General features: G+C 39.7%; 1 protein-coding gene across 8 annotated transcripts in view; it reads right to left on the bottom strand.

Moving 5' to 3' along the window:
- The window catches only part of GRIK1 (glutamate ionotropic receptor kainate type subunit 1), a 438,838-nt gene that overhangs the window by 157,002 nt on the left and 261,232 nt on the right, over positions 1 to 20,604 (bottom strand). For all 8 annotated transcript variants that reach the window (XM_043893053.1, XM_043893051.1, XM_043893054.1 and 5 more), the window contains exons 2-3: positions 8,948 to 9,115; positions 4,253 to 4,510 (exon numbers count right to left, since the gene is read on the bottom strand). In XM_043893053.1, coding sequence (XP_043748988.1) covers positions 4,253 to 4,510; positions 8,948 to 9,115 — 426 coding nt within the window. The remainder of the gene's footprint in view (positions 1 to 4,252; positions 4,511 to 8,947; positions 9,116 to 20,604) is intronic.

Here is a 20,604-nt window from a genome sequence, read left to right as displayed (position 1 = left end):
ATGTGTTGAAAAAAATGACTTAAGGCAACCATGGATTAAAAAAAAATCTTAAGTATTATGTTTTATGAACATATCTGGATGAGGAACTAACTTACCTGATGGCCTCATCTAGTTTTGTCAATATCCTGAGGACCCTTGAGTTTGTATCCCAGTGTACACTACATTCCTGAACTCCAGATTCATATATTAACTGCCTACTCCTCAACTACATGAGGAGGTCTACTAGACATTGCAAAATCAAAGAACATATTTATGACTGAAGCCCTGATATCTTTATTTCTCCAAACTATGTCCATGTATACCTTTTCACATCTCAGGAAAAGGATAACTCCATCTTTTGGCTCAGGCCGAACAGCTTAGTTATCTTTGACTCCTCAATTTCTTTCATCCAGCCTACACTCCCTCAGAGCATTATGCTAGCTCAACATCAAATGCTTCTAGTATCTGACCATTCCTCACTCCTCTATTGCTATCGCTTTCATCTCTTGCCTTGATTTCTGTAGGAGCCACTGATTTTATGCTTGCCTCTCTATGTCATTTTATTAATAAAAAGGCCAGCGTGATCTTTTTATGATATAAATTTGATCATGTCACTCCTCTCCTGAAAACTGCAATGGCTGCCCATTTCATGAGGAACCGAAGCTTGTTCCAATAATCTACAAATCCCTCCATGATCTTTAAGGCCCACAAGTGTGACACAGTCACATCTTCCCTCTCACTGTAATCCAACCACACTGGCTTCCTCATTTGTTGTAAATAAAGGTTTATTAGTGCAGTGCAAGTTGCTCAGTTGTGTCTAACTCTTTGCGACCCATGGACTTCACAGTCTATGGAATTCTCCAGGCCAGAATACTGGGGTGGGTAGCCTTTCCCTTCTCCAGGGGATTTTCCCAACCCAGGGATTGAACCCAGGTCTCCTGCATTGCAGGCGGATTCTTTACCAGCTGAACCACAAGGGAAGCCCAAGAATACTGGAGTGGGTAGCCCATCCCTTCTCCAGTGGATCTTCCTGACCCAGGAATCGAACCGGGGTCTCCTGCATTGCAGGCAGATTCTTTACCAACTGAGCTATTAGGGAATCCAAAAGGTTTATTAGAACACACTATACTTGTCCATTTCCATACTGTCTGTGACTGTTTTCTTGCTACGTCAGCAGAATAGTTGTGACCAAGGCACTAGGGCTCATAAAACCCGAACTATAGAGTATTAATATCTAGCCCCTTTGAGAAAAAAGTTTGCAGGCCCTTGTTCTACAGAATTGACAGTGGTTACATTTCACTAACATTGGCTTTGAGAAAGCAGAAACTGCTGAATATTCTCCACACTGCATTTGGTGCTCAGCTTCTCAGCTCTTTTTGATGCGTGTGGAGGGATGGAAGCCAGGCTTCCACCAGGAGTCTAATGAAACAGAGGGGATGACCCATGAGTAGCAGTTTCCCCCATTGCCTAGGGTAAGTGTGGGAGTCAGAGAGAAGCAGGTGACTGATGGGAAGAACATCCCAGCAATAGAGAGGGAGAGAGGAAGCGAGGCAAAGCTTCACTCCCCATAACTATTCTCTGGGGTCTTTCTACACTTGTTCTTCTAGAGGACAGAATTCTGCCTACTAGCAGACAGTGATTTGGACTTTGTCCTCAGAGACACGCACAGTGTTCCCGTTGACTTCAATGGGAGTCATGGACCATTTAGTCCCTTAGACATCTGTGCTGGCTTCAGGCTATTTAACAAACTCCTAAACCAATCCCAATAAAGTGCTCTCTTTAATGGGTTCTTAATTCTGGTGTAAGGGCAGGTGCCGAGCACACCTAAGTCCTTTCTTTTCCTTCAGGTTTAGTAAGTTTTCTCCTTGTTACAGCTTGATAATTACTGCAACCAAATCCCTGAGTCAAGCAGTATTAAACCCACTCAGAGTCAAAAGATGTCTGCTCTTATTGATCTCAGTTGACCTGTTTACTCTCTGGGTTCCAAATTAATGGCTCAATTGATTATTCACTTACATTTTTAATGTCTTTGTGAGCAAAATCATTTTACCATGAATCATCTCTAACTTAATGGGCAAATACAAACTCATTTTGGATTTTTCAATTTTAATAAGTATTTAATGAGCAACTGTGCTCAGGTGAACTCAATAGGAATGAAGAGGACATTTCAGTTTCTTTTTAAAGGTAATAGAAATGATAGTTCAAATTCCCTCTATGCAAAATGGCTGTCAGTTTTGAAATCTAAAGGGTGGTTAGGATATCAACTTTTATATTATCCTTTTGCAAATTATAATTTTTCTCAATATAATTTGCAGTCTACAAGTTATGCCCACACCTTTAGTTAAACTTTCTTAAGTTAAATCCAGATGCCTCAATATTATTCATTGATTTGTTTTCCTTTTAGATGGTCCTGTTTCACTGGAAATGGTAGAAATAATGAGAGAGAATTATGCAAAAAGTGTACTACATAATGGGAAATAGCATTTTTTTTTATTAACTCATGGAATTCTCTATGTACAAAGGGAGACAACATGAAAGGCCTTACTATACCTATATACAGTATATATATCATAAGGCTTTTTAAGTGTATGTATGGAGTTCATTTGAGAATATATTTTCTTCCTTCACAGCAAGCAGGTGACCCTCTAAGAAGCCACTGCCGCTGCCTGTGACTTATCCTTCCTAGTAGGACTGTTTTGAATTTGGTATTTATAAATTATATATACAGTCACCTAGTTCACTTCTTTCTAAAATGAGATGAGGTATAAGAAAATACATAAATGCATATTTCCAACCACAAAAGTCACTTTTATCTGACAGATGAAAATGGGAACAGAGTTTAGTGCCAAATAGAGGAGGCTCCTTGTTCATCTTCTGAGGAATAGTATCCATAAATGCTAGTATCTGGTGAGAAAGAGTAGAAAAGTGAGGTACTATTAAAAAGTTTGGAAAAGTTTGGTTTGGTTAATTTTTGCTGATAATTTTATTAGCCTTACTACCAAATGTATAGATTAAGGAAAGGAGATAATTTCAATTCTTGAAAAAAAATTTCAGAAAGAAAATAGTATTATTCTTCCCACACGTAATTACTAAGCACTTCCCTATATGCCAGGACTGTGCTAGATAGCAGATTTTAAAAATAAATAAGATAAAATTCCAACTTTTTGGAATTCCTAGTCTCATAAACATTTAAACAGATTATGGGAGCGTGTAATATAATGCTTATATTTATAATGTACTGTTAACTCCCAGTGTCTCAGAGAGCTTTAGAAAGAAAGGGGAGTTGAGTGTGATCATGGAGAATGGGGGAACTTATCACCTTGGAGGTTATATGGAGGACCTTCCAAAGTGAGGGGCCAACCTCAGAAAGAAAGATTTGGGATGGACTTCGGGGTATTTAAGAAATGATGTGAGAGAACTGGGGATGTAGCTCAGTTAGCACTTGGGTTAATGAAGATGAAAATGGTTAGATGGTGAAGAGCTTTAAATTAGAAGGACTTGGACTTACCTATGTGGAAAGAGTTACTGTCAGAATTTAAACCACACGAAAGGGGTCTTTAACTCCAACAAACCTCACAACGTAGACAGAAGGCAAGGGGGGAAGGTACCAATAAAAGAGACTTCCAATTGGGTAAGGTCAGAGAAATGTCTAGTGAGGCGCTCAGCACGTATCTGTCCTTCACCTTAAAGTCAGCAGGTGGAACAAAGCAAGTTTCATTAAGGGTTCATTACTGGGGTTCCTAGTCCTTTCCCCACGAAATGATCAGATCTATCAGTACAACCTCTAACTGGATTCTTCTGTTGATGTACTTTATTTTTTATTAATTTTTATTGGAGTGCAGTTGCTTTACCTACCTTAGAAACTTTTCAAGACATTTACATAGCTACTTATTGAATTGGAATCATATTTCAAAACAGTCGTTTCCAAACTTTCTCTGTTTTAATTAACAGTGGAGTTGTAGTCATATTCGTAATGGAGCTGGATTCACTAAATTGCACTTTTGCTATTCAGATTGGATCACAACATATATCAATAAGGTGATATTTCTTTTTTTTTAAAGTTTGATGATGAAAGGGTCATCAGAAAGGATCAACTCACCAAAAGGAATAGGGGCCCGCTACACATGGCGCTTCCAAACTAGAATACTCAATTAGCTTCATATAAAAGACCATCTTCAGGCACTCTGCCTGATGAGTCGATGCCTAGAGAACACTCTGGTTCCCTTTATGCCAACCACACGTGGCCAGGTGAGGGCTTGTGTGAGTCCCATACCTGTGCTATCTTCATACACCACGGTCACCGTCTTCCAGTTGTAGTAGAGGACCAGATCCAAGACCGCCCTGCTGATAGCCGCATAATCAGGGTAGAGGTTGATGTAAAACAGGTCTCTGTTGTCGACGGAGGGGTGTTTCCAGCGAGTCTGTATGTGCGGAACCTCGAGAGCGTTGCAGATAGACTGCACAGCACTGACGGAGGAGCTATGGGAAGGGCCAAAGAGAGCAGCCACACCAAGAGCCAGCTGGTCACACGCTGACGCCCATCGGCAAGGAGAGAGTGGAGAGGGGAAGAGGGGAGGGAGAGAGAAAGAAAGAGTTCCGTGAATTTCATCTCCCCTTTCATGGTTCCTCCTTATTTTCACTGTTGGAAACTTTCCTCCACTTTCCATCTGTATGTTGAGGAAACATGCTTAATCCAACTTCCAACATCCCTGAGATATTAAATACTAGAGATGCAAATGTTGAAATGATTAGCAACACATCACAGGGCCAATGCCTTGCAAACAAAAATGAGTTGTTGGTCTCACTTCAGTACTTTTAATCAGATGGAGTTTAAATCTCCTGCTTGGTGTGATGCCACCCAGAAGCACTCAGAGTGACTATAAGCCATTTGCCAAGTGAATGTCATATGAATTCAATTCTGTCATGTGACAGTTTGGCAGTGAAGATAATTAATGTGGTCATTGAATCAGAAGCCTTTCTGGGTGGCTGCAGAATACTTTAGTTCCAGTCCTTCCCAAAATTCAGAAAAGAGGTCCAGGCTATTGAGAAATTGCTAAAGAGTGCTCAGTGATACTGATAATTAATTAATTACAGAATAATAGAATAGCATAGCTTAAAAGGGTCTTAGAAGATATGTGGTCCAACCCACTAATGTCATGAATCCACTACCGGGCGTTGGTTCCCTGGTAGCTCAGCGGGTAAAGAATCCGCCTGCAACACGGGAGACCTGATTGGATTCCTGGGTTGGGAAGATTCCCTGGAGAAGGGATAGGCCACACACTCCAGTATTCTGGCCTGGAGAATTCCATGGACAGTATAGTCCAGGGGGTGGCAAAGAGTTGGACACGACTGACCGACTTTCACTTTTCACCTTTTCACTAATGTCAAAGGCAATGCAGTGAGTCAGGGTCTCTGGATAGTGGTAGAATTGACCTGAGTCCAGGGACCCAGCTCAAGGGCGGCCCTATTTCTACATCAACATTAGCCAACATGTAGTTGAACAAAATAAAGTAGATATGTACATAAAAATTAATTTTAACATTAATTTTTGCCTTATAAGATTATATACACTCTTTGAGATAATTTAGAATACTGAAAATTATAAGAAAGTAAAAATGGCCCTGAAATTCCATCAACTTCAAATAATATCAATTCATATTGAGTTGGCTAAAAAGTTTGTTTGGGTTTTTCTGTAGGAGCTTGTAGGAAAATCCAAACGAACTTTTTGGCCCACCTAATATTTTGGTATTCCAATTTACCTAAAAATTGATACAGTTTGATATACTGCTCTCTGTATTCAACACTAAATTTAACAATAAAAACACACTCTTACCCTCAAGTCATTATAAATTCTGCAAAAGTAATATTTTTAGTGGCATAGAATAGCCTAGTCCATGATGCCGAGTGTCATTACTTAACTAGCCCTATGTCGCAAAGAGTCGGACACAACTGAGTGACTGAACTGACTGATGATGCAGAATGGAGCTTCCCTGGGGGATCAGATGCTAAACAATCTGCCTGCAATGTGGGAGACCTGGGTTAGATCCCTGGGTGGGAAGATCCCCTGGAGAAGTGAATGGCTACCCACTCCTGTATTCTTGACCGGAAAGTTCCATGGACAGAGAAGCCTGGTGGGCCATAGTCCATGGGGTTGCAAAGAGTCAGACATGGCCAACTGAGTGACTGAACATTTGGTACTGAATTAAGTTGCTCCTAATTTTTGGTTATTATAAGTAATATTATAAGCACTTATCATAGTTCTTATATTTTTCTCTAACTTTTACATTACTTTCTTAGAGTAGATTTTCAGCTATAATTAAATGCTATTGATATTTTTAAGTTTCTTGATATATATAAACCAAATTCCCTTCCAGAGAGGTTGGGACAGATTATCTTCTATAACCTCAGAAAATAAAAGTGTTAGTCATTCAGTTGTGCCTGACTCTTTGCGAACCCATGGACTGTAGCCCATCAGGGTCCTCCATCCATGGAATTCTCCAGGCAAGAACACTGGAGTGGGTTGCCATTTCCTTCTCCAGGGATCTTCCTGACCCAGGGATGGAGCCTGGGCCGCCTGCACTGCCGGCAGATACTTTACCGTGGGAACCACCAGGGAAGCCCTATCGTAGATATATGTTGGCATCACACATGAGTGTAAAAACATTTTAACTGTATATATTAATGCTAGTTTAAAAGAGTTTGGAACTTCCGAGAAACAATAGTTGAATATATGAATTAAATAATCGCAACATATATAAATGAAATTGTGTTGATTTTTATCATAATGCCATTTCACAAGTAAAAGATAAGCAGGAAATAATATATGGCCTTGTCAAGCTTATCTGACTTGATTTAGAGAGAAAAATTAATACATAAAATTTTGAGAACCATATTTCACGTATCTGTGGGACAGCAAGTGTACACAATCATTCATAAGGTACTTTGTGACACTGGGCTCTTCATTACTGAATTATCACATGAGATATAAAGGCATAATTTTCTAATACTATAGGTGAAAACTGTTCTCAGATGCTAATTTTCTTGATTGCTTTCACTGGTTAGCAAGAAAAAGTGACGGCATGAGAGTATATGAACTCTTGTTTTGTCTAGCATCAGCAGTGGATTGAGATTTCTGCTAATATTTAGCTCGGGGATTCTAATATTACTTGACAGAAAATCAATCCTTTTGAATTTTGTTTGCCAGAAAATTACCAGTTTTAAGAAGCGTTGGGGGTGTTTAATTTATAAACATGGCAGGTACTTCAGGTCACAAAAATGCTTTGGATTTTATGTGGGTTGAAGTATTATTGTTGAATGTGGTTGGCTTTCTGGGGATATTTATTCAACAGTGTTTTGCGTGAGTGTGTATGTGAGCGTGTGTGTCTGAGAGAGACAGAGAGAGGAGACAAAGAGAGACAGAGAGGGAGATACAGAGAAGGGACAGAGAGAAATCTACCTCATCGAGATAATTTATGTGAAGATGCCTTACACACTTTAAGTTCTGTATAAACATAAAGTTTTATTATTTGTTCACAGACAACTCTGACCTATATAGTATCTGCAACTTTATTGATCTTTAAAAAGGGAAATATTCTTACACTAAGATGATGCTATAGATTTTTAAAGAAAACCACTATACTATTTGATTTTCATCTGTACTCCCAGGAAAACAAATTTCACTGTTTTTTTTTTTTGGAAAGGACACAAGAATTTGGCAGAAGAGCATATGAAGTGAACACATCCTACAGTCCTATCCTAATGAGGTTAACTCTAAGTGGAAACAACCAGTGTTTAGTTACTTGGAAATTAGTGTGAACATGGCATTCATTGTATTCCACTTAATTGTGTGTGTTTTTAAGTTTTTTTTTTTTTTTAATGTGGACACTTTTTAGTCTTTATTGAATTTGTTACAGTATTGTTTCTGTTTTGTGTTTTGTCTTTTTGACTGTGAGGCTTGTGAAATCTAAGTTCCCCAACTAAGGATGAAACCGGAACCCCCTGCATTGGAAGGCAAAGTCTTTACCACTGTACCACCAGGGAAGTCCCCACTTGTGTGTTTTGGATGGGCAAAGCTTTCTTCTAAAAGAGAAAGAGCCCCTCATATTCTGGGGTGATATTCCCAGACAAATACCTGTAGGGAAACCCAACAACTCTCTAGTTAAGAGTCTATCTTCAAGTATGTCAAATGTGGCTTGAAAGGGTCATCTTGGAAGTGTTTGGAGGATTTGTAAATATGCCCCACATCAAAGACTCTTTCCATGAGACAAACCTTGCATCCTACATGCAAATTAGATTATTTTCTAGGAAACTGTCTTCTGTTCAGACACAAAAGATTTTCTTTGATCCCATAAATTTCCCTGCTTTATTTATTTATTATATGGTTCCATTATTTTTTTTTCCTATTTTTTCCTTTTTTAAAAATTGAGGTATAATTGACATAGAATATTATATTAGTTTCAGGTGTAAAATATAATGACTCAATATTTGTAATCTTCACATTTCTCTGATCTTGTGGAAAGGGAATAAGGTAATATTTGAGAGGATGCTAGGTAAACCCAGTGGCTCACAGTCTCTTAGAATTCAGGTTGTGAATTCTGTGTGTTGTGGGCATTTCCACATGCTCGGTAGGTATGACCTTCCACAAAGTTTTATTTGACTGCACTGTACAATTTCATGGTGGTATCTCAGCCTCAGGAAGGAAAAACAGATCAAGCTTGACATTTTCCATTCACAGCTGAACCAGTTAATCATAGAGTGGAGGGCACCGAAGGGTAAGCTGATCAGAAAGGCCCAGAAAACAGAACTAGGTAGCATCCACTAGGAGGGTTCAGATGGTGCTGGGCCGAGATCACCTGCAACTCCTTTGCACAGAGATGTCCACTTTGCAAAAGGGCAGGTAGCAAAGAGTAGGTGCTTGTGAAGCAGAAACATCACCCAAAGAAGCTTTTAAAAGTGTGAAAATAGTTACCTCTCCGTGAGGCTTCGAAACTATCAAAAAGGTTAATTTTCTGGATATCGTAGGTTAATGTGGTGTTAGGCATCAGGGTTCGATTTCTGTTAATGCTGGTGACTGCAAACTTGAACGCTAATTCTTCAACGTTAACGGGTTCATTTTCCACAGTTTCAAAAATCCCTCCTGCAAAAGCAAAAGAGATGCATGAAAAGCATTAGTTATATCATCCATGTGCATTCTTTAAAGAGAAGAATATAAGTGGTACAAGCAAAAGGCCCAAAAGAATCAAAGTAAGAATAGTCAAAATAGATCCCAACCCCAGCTAAAAGTTACATCTATCAGCATATCAGATGCAGATAAAACTTCATATATGTGTGCTTAAGATTTCAAATCCAATGCTGGATTGTTTACCTACCAGATGGTGAATGGATTCCAAATATTTTGTATCATATCAAGTATGATTGATAATTTGATGAAGGATGATTTTCCACAGTGTGGACATAAATCACTCTGCGGTTGACCTAAGCACAATCTCAGCTGTATCTTGGTAGGACCATCTTTCCTTAAAATGAATCTCATTCTATTTTTAAAAAAAATAGACATTCTCAACTCCAGAAGGATCGTGGAGAGTTGAGTAGGGTCAAAATGAGTCATATGTGCACTTAGGTTTATTTCAGAATGAATATACCTCTTCCTTGTGGCTCAGAATTCTGCAGTCATATCCTAGTACTTTCCAAAGTGCGTGGGCAGAATTTAGAAATAACAAAACTGTTTTTGTGTTGCTTTGAGAAACTGATCCTGTTGCAGAGCAAATGTACGTTCTATCTCTGGAGAGTGTTGAGTGTTCCTCCACTCAACAAACACATGCACTAAGTCTTTGCTGTCTTAAACATGAGGACCTCATCACAAGCAACAGTACAAAATATCAGTGCTTAAAGAGTCATCAGAGAATTCAGCTCTGATTCTGATGTTCAAAAAGGCAATTTAAGTATTATTAAATATACATTCTAAATGTTCTTTAAAGGCTGTCCTGGGATTCTCAACAGTCACAGAACATAGAGTAGAGGCTCTTAACTGTTGGCCACTTAACTTGTTCCTTGATTAATCAATAGTCCTCAATTTCTTTGGAAAAACATTAATTGGTGCCCATATAAGGCTGAACATTTGTAACTAGTAGACTGCTATTTGTTTGCTCTCACCATTGAGACTGGTTTGCAAATGCTTCAAGTTTTCCCTCTACTTAAAACACACAGACAAAAACAAAACAAAAATCTGAGTGTGAAAATAATGAACATCACTGGCACAGGTACAACTTATGTTTATTCTTTCTAAGAAAAAGAGCTTCCATTGGTAGATTCTCATTTCAGAAAATGAATTGACTCTAGTTTGAAAGAACAGTAAACAAATACTCATCTGTAATTTTTAAGTTAAAATTATTTGATGGAGAGGCAAATTCTTTCTAAACTGACTTTCTATGTTGAATAATCAACTAGTGCCCATTTTTGAAAGCGAAGATATTTGATTCAAGTATTTTGGCTCCTTAGGAGATGTCTCTGGGTTTTTTAGACTGATGATGTGAGATGTGTATGGAGATTATTTCTCTCTTCTCTGAGAAACCAGAGATGAATAGGACTTGGCTTTGTTAATGTTTTCCTATAGAATCATATTAGATATTTATTCTGAAATTAACCTTAGGAAAAACCCTGCTCTTTGACTTTGCTTTTTTTTTTTTTTTTTTGTCAGACAATGGTAAACAGGTCCTAGGCTGGAGGGACTTTCAGATTCTCTCATTACTGTCAGTAGATGCTCGAAAGCGATGTGATAAGCTCACACAGTAGACGCTTATTCACCAGAAGATGAACATACAGGGGCTTCCTGCCACAGTCCAGATGACCCACAATGGGAAGAGCCCCTTCTTAAGATCAGAAACTCTTTGATGCTGGAATTTCCACAGTAGTTATTAGCAATTATTTGTTTACTTGTCTATCTCCCCAAGAACATGGTGAGACCCTCAGGAAGATGGACTGAATCAATGTCCTCATGGAGACCAAAGTATCTTAAGATGTTTAACCTGCAATAATAGTTCAGCAGTCCCCAAACTTCTCGGCACCAGGAACATGTTTCATGGAAGATAACTTTTCCACAGACCAAGGGTGGAAGTGGGGGATGATTTGGGGATGATTCCCCTGTGCACTTTATTTCTACTATTGTTACATCAGCTCCACCTCAAGTTATCAGGCATCAGATCCTAAAGGTTGGGGACCACCTGGCTGAGAAAAGTTAACCATTGGCTAAGTCACGAGGACCTTTAATCTGCTCAAGACAGGCTGGTAGGGAAGAACAAATACCTGTATTGGAATCAGAAGTTCTGAAGTCTGAACCTTGGTCCACCTATTTTTTCTTTGAGAAAGATTTTTAAGTACCAGGAAGAAAGTTTCTACAAAATAGCTCTTTCACTATGAATATTTCATTTAAAACTTATAACAATACAGGTAGGAGGTAGTATATTTGTGTTCATAAATGAAAACATGAACAGAGATATGACACATTTTGCCCAAATTATTCATAATCAGAAAGCCTTGTCTTTAGATATAAATATATTTACTTCATGATGTACGTCATCTCTAAATGAAGTTAATGATGCTGCCTTGCTTACATTGGGCTTCCCTTGGACGATTGCTCTGTAAAGGGAATGGTATAATGCAGTGAAAGTAACCTGAACACTCAATCTTGCCTCAGAAATGAGTATTATTACACATGGATAGAGCTTCCCTGGTAACTCAGCTGGTAAGGAATCCTCCTGCAATGCGGGAGACATGGGTTTGATCCCTGGTTAGGAAGATCCCCTGGAGAATGGAAAGGCTACCCACTCCAGTATTCTGTCCTGGAGAATCCCATGGACCGCATAGTCCATGGGGTTACAAAGAGTCGGACACGACTGAGTGACTTTCATTTCACACGTGGATAATAAGGATAAAGAAAGGACTTGGCACTTGTAGAACTCCCCCTTCACCTCAAAATTGTTTATTGGTATAGAGTTGTGTTTTACATAAAGCTGGCTATACCTGAGTTTAAGAGAATATTAAGTGATTGTGTTACGTGCTTATGTGGTATGAAGGGTACACTCTGTTTTGTCATTTTGGGGGCAATTTTCCTTCCTCTCTTCACCAAGCAAGCATTATACATGGTGTCTTTGGCTCAATACCCGCCACTCTCTCCTTTTTCCTTTAGTGCTAAGTTGCTTCAGTTGTTTCCTGCTCTTTGTGACCCTATGGACTGTAGCCAGCCAGGGTCCTCTCTCTATGGGATTCTCCAGGCAAGAATACTGGAGTGGGTAGCCATTCCATTCTCCTGGGGATCTTCCCTACTCAAGGATCAAACCCAAGACTCTAATGTCTCCTGCATTGGCAGGTGGGTTCTTTACTATTAGTGCCACTGGGGAAGCCCCAACATTTTCTTTAAAGAAGATTGCAAATACCAAAAACCTACAGAGACATGAGGTACATACGAGACTGGGGAAGTACCAAGAAAGCAGAATATGATAGAAACAGGAGGAAGTTATTAAAAGGTGCCAGATCTCAAACAGAAACAGACACTTTCAGCATCAGCCAACTTCCTCTTTCCTCCCTAAAGCTGCAGATTTTTCAAAACTGAGTTTCAGTGTCTTTGATAGAAGGATTAGAGGGACACATACCTAAAGACATATATGTATTATTACTATTACTATTATTAAACTACTATTGTTATTTACTACTACTTCTATTATTATTATTATTTTTAGATTTGTAGCTGCGAGCTTGTCAATGAGACCTTTCAAGTGTTTGGGGCTCTCCATTTAGTCAACTTCTGGACGCCTGGGTTCCGTGGTTTCCAGAAGAGGAAGCCCAAGCTTGTTCCTTCCTCTGTTTGTCTTCTTTCTGTGTTCTTTTCTCTCCTTTTGCTGTCCCCCCACCCCTTTCCCTTTGTCTTGAGGTCAATGCTTCTCTCTGTTTTTATTATTTAAGCTGAGCTGAGCATGACTTCCCTTAAAAATTCAATGAGCCACAGAAGGGTTAGAGAAAGCAAAACTAAGAAAGTAGCTTAGGTTCAAGGGAGAGTTAAGTGGCCCCTCTCACCCCTGACCATTTTGTTTTCTCTAAATTGTCTCAGTCAAGTCCGTGCATAAAAGAAGAAAGCAGGAATTTAAGAGTTCCTCAAAGAAGGTAAGGAACCAAATGAAGATGAAGAACCAGCTTTCTTTCTTTCTTTTTTTTTAAACTGTAACTGCTGTGAAGCAGAGAATGGCAGATGGAGTGCAGGAGGGTGATAAACCTCAAAATCCATGCGCCTGACTTTTCCACGGTCACTTTCATGACTTACAGTCACACCTCATACGTACCCAAAGTTAAGAAGTATTGTTTGTACTTTTCACATACATTATTTTTTTTTCTGTTTTTATTATGTGAATATATAAAAATACTTTCTGTTATGTGAATCAGACTGAGTACAGATCATAAATCATATCCAGGCATAGCTTGGATATATGTGACATTGTGATTTGCAAGAAAAAGTACATATTTGGTCTTTGACCTCATTTCTGGCACCAAACACCTAAAATTGGAGATTTCTTAAGTGATGAGAGCAATAAAGATGTCCTTTATTATATTAATGAAGTGTTTTTGGAAAATACCTAAGGATGGGAACTGATTGTCAGGAGAATCAGCCATATACTAGAGGACTGAAACTTTCAGACCCACTCCCAAGCCCACTCCTGACCTCTGTCTGGGAAGGAGAGTGGGGCTGGAGATTGAGTTCAAAGGACAATGCCTAATGGTTTAAATGATCAATACCTACGTAATGGAGCCTCTATAAAAACTCAAAAAGACAGCACTTAGAGAGCTTCTGGGTTTGTGAACATGGGGATTTGGAGAGAGTGGGGTACTGGGAGAGGGCATGGAGGCTCCGTGATTTTTCCCTGTACCTTGTCTTATGTATCTCTGCCATCTGGCTGTCACCCAGGCACATTCTTTTTAATAAGCCAGTAATCTAGTGCCTGGGCTTCCCTTGTGGCTCAGATGGTAAAGAATCCGCTTGCAGTGTGGGAGACCTTGCAATGTGGGAGAATCTGATTCTGATTCTCTCTCCAGATAGATGGTGTCAATTGAGTTGAATTTCAGGACACCCGGTTGGTTATCAGCTTCCCTGGTGGCTGATAGTAAAGAATATGTTTGTGATACAGGAGACCCGGGTTCGATCCCTGGGTAAGGAAGATCCCCTGGAGAAGGGAATGGCAACCCACTCCAGTATTCTTGCCTGGAGAATCTCATGGACAGAGGAGTCTGGCTATAGTTCATGCGGTTGCAAAGTGTCGACACGACTGAGTGACTGAGCACACAGCAGAGTTGGTATTGGAGATTTGCTTGGAAGTGTGAGGAAATCCTTCCTCTTCCAACGTACGTGGTGGAGTTAAAATCGGAACCCTTTTAATGTGGTTAGGGATCAGTCTCTGTCTTATCACCAACAGGAAGTTTGGACAGGGGTCAAAGGTCATCATCAATATATAGCTCCCAGCTTCTTCCCAGCTCACCCATCATTTATCATTTTCAGCCTGAGGTCATGACAAATGATTATTTAGAATTCATTGTCCAAGCAATATGAAAAGGTCAGAAAGTGGAAAAGGTCTTGTTTTATTTCGAGTCAGGTTGTGACTTCGTATGTGAATATTGGTGCCATTTAAAATGATAAAGGTGGGCTTCCCTCATAGCTCAGGTGGGAAGGTGGTAAAGAATCTTCTGGTAATGCAGGAGACCGGGGTTTTATCCCTCGGTCAGGATGATAAAGGTAACACATCAAATATTCTACACACAGCAAAATTCTTTGTGTTCCAGAAAACATTTTTTTTTTCTTAATAAATGTGGGTATTTAGGCTTTGTTCACGAGGGTCTAAGGTCTTTGTCTTGGTTTTTACAATTATACTTTGTGGGGAAGAATGGATGTTGGTACAAACAAAGCTAATGTGAAAGACTCTGTCCCTTCTGCTCTGGATCTCTCACTTGAGAAAAGTCACCACACGTGCTAACTCGACAAAGAGTGTGAAAAAATATGTGTGTACATATTCTGAAGTAGTTTTAAAATTCAAAAAAACTTTTTTTGGTATGGGGCAACTCGGGCTATGTGGGAGCAGGGCTGCTCAGGGAATTTTGAGAGTGTAACCTCCTTGGGCAAAGCTGTGAAGTGGCCTGATCATCACTGTGGGCCACTGAGTGCTCTGTCAAGCCATGGGCTGATTTTTGCTACTGCAGTGGGTCCAAATGGCAGAGCTTTGAGCCAAAGAGGATTATTCCCAAACCTTGGGCTCTCTTGGAATTCACCTTGCTTGCTTTCAGACTTCTTTGGGATCCATCACCTGTTTCTTTCTGATTTCTCCCTTTTGGAGTTGGAATAACTATTTCATGCCTGTCCCAACATTGTATTTTGTAAATAACTTGTTTGGTTTCACAAGTTCATAGCTGGGGGAGAATTTTGGCTTGGGGTGAATTCTGCCTGGAGCCTCACCCATTTCTGATTTAGATGAAGTTTAGATTAGACTTGGACTTTAGAGTTAATGCTGGAGCAAGTTAAGACCTCTGGGGCTGCTGGTATGAAACATGTGAATTTTTATGTGAGAAGGACCTGAATTTAGAAATAATCAAGGCTAGAATGCTACAGACTGAATGTTTGTGATCCTCCAAATTCATATTTTGAAGGCCTAATGTGACAATATTTGGAGGTGAGGACTTTGGGAAGTAATGAGATCAGAAGAGTGGAGCCCATTATGGAATGAGCATCTTTATAAGAAGAAGAGAGAGCAGTCTCCATCATGTGAGGATAGGAGGAAAGATAACCATCTACAAGCCAGAAAGAATGTTCTCACCAGACACCAGATCTACTGTCATCATCACTTGGACTTCCCAACCACCAAACTGTGAGAGACAAATGTTTGCTGTTGAAGCCACCAAGTCTATGGTATTTATCACAGCAGCTCTTGCTGACTCAGATACACAGCATCTTCATTTTTTAGCCCAAGAGTTTTGAAATTGAAAATGGACAACTTAACAGAAGTTACATCTATGCATGTACCATTCTCTTCCAACAGGATTCTGAATTCACGGCATAGTGGTTTACAGTAAGCAAAGAAAAACTGACTTGCAGTTGCCAGAAAATTTAGGTAGCAGAGTTTCTCTCTCTATTGGGTAGACTCCTGCACCGAGTTCACGTTAAGATGTAGACAGTAGTGTTTTGTGACGATAGGGACACAGCTGGAAACCACAGATGGCTACATCCTACACATAGTAGGTTGCCTTCAGTGGGATATGGTGATGGGGAGATGGAAACCTAGTCAGAACTCATGGCTTTCAATCACATAGCTCCATCTAGACTTCCAAGAGAATTGTTCATAATCACAATGCCTACTGCTGTAGGGTCAACAGCATAATACTGTAGGCAAAAGGCAGTGCTTTGAGAAGGCCAAGACCAAACGCTGTGCTTCTACAAGAATATCTAAGGTAAACCCGAAACAATAGTTTCCAAACATTCTCTAGACCCTATTTTACATGTAACCCCATAGAATTGTAATGTCAAGGAATGGGGTCCAGAAATTTGTATATTAAAATGACCCAGCCTTGCTGTAGGTCCCATTGATTGAATATACTTTTTAAAATTTATTTTTACTTTGTTTCCAAGGATACTTAATAACCTGCTTCTTAATCTGCTTTCAAATCATTGCTTTCCTTTTTCTCTGAAAGACCTTTTTCTCTGACTTTATGGCTTACAGAAGTTTAGCTCAGTTCAATACACATCTGTTAAGTACATGTGTGCTTTCCCTGAAGAAAGCTGTGTTTAGTTATGACAAAAGGGAACTGGTCATTTCCTAGTTTTCTGTGGAGCAGGGAGGTATTCCAGCCAAGCCAGTGTAAGTATAAAATGGTGGAAATTAAGGTCCTTGTCACAGGCACATATTTTATAGAGAAGCTGTTCTATTATTGCCTATTGTTTCCACCCCAGCTCACTCGAGATGGATCCTGTTCTGGATGATGAGTGGGCAGTATGAAATATACACCATTCTTCCCAAAAGGAATTTAAGAGAAACAATACTCCATTGTTCCAGGAATCCATCTGATTGATGATGAGAAGAAAAAAAAAACACAAAAATAATAGCACTTGATCTTGTTCCTATAAAACAAATACATTGTTTTGATTCTACTTACCTGATAATGGTAAATATATTCCCATAACAACCATTTCAGAAATGCAATAAAATTACACCCCACATATACTTATTTGTTTGTTTTGTTGTTTTACTTCAGCTGGTCATTGCTTTATCAACTATCAAAGAAATCATTCATTCATTTGATGATTCATTCACTCATTTATTCATTTATTTATAAAATGCCTACCCTACTTTGAGCCAGACACTGTTCCAGGCACATGGGATACAACTGTGAACAAAATAGACAAAAATTTGACTGTTGAGATTTACATTCATCAACAAGAAGGCCATTGACATGTCAAGGTGAGAGACCAGGAAAGATCTCACTGAGGGGGCAACTTCTGAGTAAAAACCTGAAGGAGGTAAGGAAACTGCTCTGAAGATAATGGGAGAGCATTCTTGTTGGAAGGAATAGAATGTTCCACAGTGGGAATCACAGAGGGCCATATAGGCCAAAATAGGACTCTGAGTTTTAAATACTGAGTGAGATGGGAATCATTAGAAGATTTTGAGAAGAATAGTGATATGATATGACATATTTCAAGAGAATCACCCTGTGTGATTTTGTAACTTAATAAAAGAAACATATTCTTTGGTCTTCATTATATTCTTTGGCACAGAAAAGGCTTCTAAAGCCTTTAGAATTACCTAAGTGGTGAGAGCAATCAATGTGTCTTTGTTGTGTTAATGAGGTGACTTTGGAACCACCTCTGAGGATGGGGGATGGTTGCCAGCAGAACCAACCAAGGGATTAGAGGGTTGAAATTTTCAATGCTACCCTCCGACTTCCCTGGTGGGGAGAGAGGTTAGAGGTAAATCAATCATCACTGGCCAGTGAACCCATCAATCATGACTATGTAATAAAGCCTGAAGGATGGGTTTCATAGAGGTTCCAGGTTGGTGAACACATTCATATAACAGGAAGATTGTTTGGTTTGTGTTCGTTTAGTCGCTAAGTCACGTCCAACTCCTTGCGACCCCATGGACTGCAGCATGCCAGACCTCCCTGTCCATCAGGGGAAAGCGTTAAATTGCACTTTAACACCCTGGTAAACGTGAGTAAGCATTTCCTTGAGCCCTGTGAGCTGCTCTAACAAACAAATCCATGAAGGAAGAGGCCACGGAATCTCTCATGTGTAGCCAAGTTGAATGAAAGTTGTAGGTAGCCTGGGAACCTACCATTTGAGATTGGCATCTGAACTGGCAGGGAAGTCTCATGAGACTGAGCCCTTACTGCATGAGATCTAACAGGATCTCCAGGTTTCATTGAGTCAACCTGTGGGACACCCAGTTGGCATCACAGAGAATTGCTTGGTGTGGGAAAACCTCCGCACATTGGATGACCAGAAACGCCAGAAGTGTTGTGAATGCGGCAGTAGTGTGAGATTAAAGGGGGTTGGATTTGTCTAACCCCTCCTTGGTTTCTGTATTAAGAATGGACTGAAGGGAAGGGAGACAGGAGCAGAAGGGGATGACAGAGGATGAGATGGTTGAATGGGATCACCGACTAGATGCACATGAGTTTGAGCAAGCTCCAGGAGTTGGTGGTGGACAGGGAAGCCTGGTGTGCTATAGTCTATGGGGTCGGACATGACTAAGCGACTGAACGGAACTGAAGGGAAGAGAAGGGCAAGAACAGAAGCAGAGAGCTACTCCTGGAGCAGGTGCAGTAGTAGGTCATTTTAATAAGAGGCACTGAGATAATCCAGGTGAGAGATGATAATGGTTGTTACAGGTATTGGGGTTGAGTTCCAAATGGAAAATTGAAGGTAGAGCTGGCAGGATTTGCTGATGACCCCTAAGTAGAGGTGTTTGACTTGGACAAGCAGAGGTGTCAACCAGAAAGTCACAATATGCATCTGAACTTTATGGGAGAGGTCTGGACTGAAGCTAGAAATTTGGGACTTATTGCCAAAGGTGGTAATTAAAGACTGGTTAGCATTACCCAGGAGCAAGTGAGGACAGAGAGGAGCAGAGAGAGGAGTGGTGTAGTCACAAGTCAAGGAATGCCTGGAGCCATCGGAAGCTGGACGAGGCAAGAAACTGAATCATTCCTGGAGTGAGTGGGGCCCTACTGATAACTTGGTTTTGGACTTCTGGGCTCCAGAGCTGTGAGAGAACGCATGACTGTTGTTTTAAACCAATTTGTGGTAATTTGTTATAGCAGCCACAGGGAACGAATCCAGTATCCCCATTGTCTTAGGAGAGTTTTAATAGCACCTGCTTTTAATTACTGTATTCTTTCCCTCTTTGTAAAATGTTAACTTTATTCAGTACTTCAAATGATAATCTCTGGGTTTCCAACTTGATTTTGCAAAGAAAGCTAAATAGACATACCACACAAAACATCAGGTTTCTTTGTTTATTACATTTTCCTTGAACATGCAATAAACATGGAAAGCAGGTTTTCCTTGAACTCTGCTTATTGCCTCAACTAGCTGCTATGTGCCCGTTGTGATAAATTTCGAGGTCATCCAGGAAAGAAGGATAAAACTATTAGCTGACAATCAAGAAATGGAAAGCTTCAGAATTGTTGACTCCTGTTTTACATTCCTGCCGAATAATAGCCATTCCAGAAGCTATCAACGGAAAACAAGATGGAAATTTGATCTATTCCTTTGTTGATAGCTGCTCCTTAAGTATACAATATTATATTGCCTCTCTTTATTGCCACATCTATAATTCTAGTTTATTACATCATAAGCAATTTACTATAGGCCTATATTTACTGCACCTTTAATTTCAAGGCTACACATTTAAATTCTAAGATCCCCTTTGATAAATACTCTCTTCCTATTCAGCTTAACCTCTTCTTGTTTACTTTTGGAGAACAAAATATTCTTGATGAAGATTTCGTGGTAGGTGAATTTGGAGGGGTAGCAAGTGTTTCTTTACATAATGGAGACTGAAAGGACAAGGGTATCTGAATTTTTATTTGTCAAGAAGTCCTGCATGAGGACAGAGCTGTGGGTAAGGATGAGGACAGACTCAGTGGTCTGGCTGTTGACCAAATCTGCTACAATTGTCTTCAGATCTCGGTATCCTTTCAAAAGGGGCAATGGGGTATGGTGTCCCCCTTTGAGATAGTGACCACAACCAAGCTCTCTCCTTGATGACTCAGAGCATGAATTCAGTAGGAATGGCCTTTGAGGAAAAAGAAAATATGTCTATGGGGAGAGGAATTTCTTCAAAGGGTAGCCAGTTTTGGGAAAGACTAGTTAAAGAAAGTTAAGACTAAACTAAAGACTAGTTAAGAAAACAGTTATGTTTTATTTACAGTTTAGCAGATGCCGCCAGTATTTTTTCTTAATAAATTCCAATTGCACATAAAAGAAAAAAAAGTGCCCAAAGCCGAAAATACTTTTATACTAGTGATATTCAATATTCAATTTAATTCAATTCATCAAAATTTATTGGCAACCTATTCATATCTAAGACCACGCTA

This window comes from Cervus elaphus, chromosome 31, assembly GCF_910594005.1.
Source record: "Cervus elaphus chromosome 31, mCerEla1.1, whole genome shotgun sequence".
Lineage (NCBI taxonomy): Eukaryota > Metazoa > Chordata > Mammalia > Artiodactyla > Cervidae > Cervus > Cervus elaphus.
This window is presented reverse-complemented; position numbering and strand designations above follow the sequence as displayed.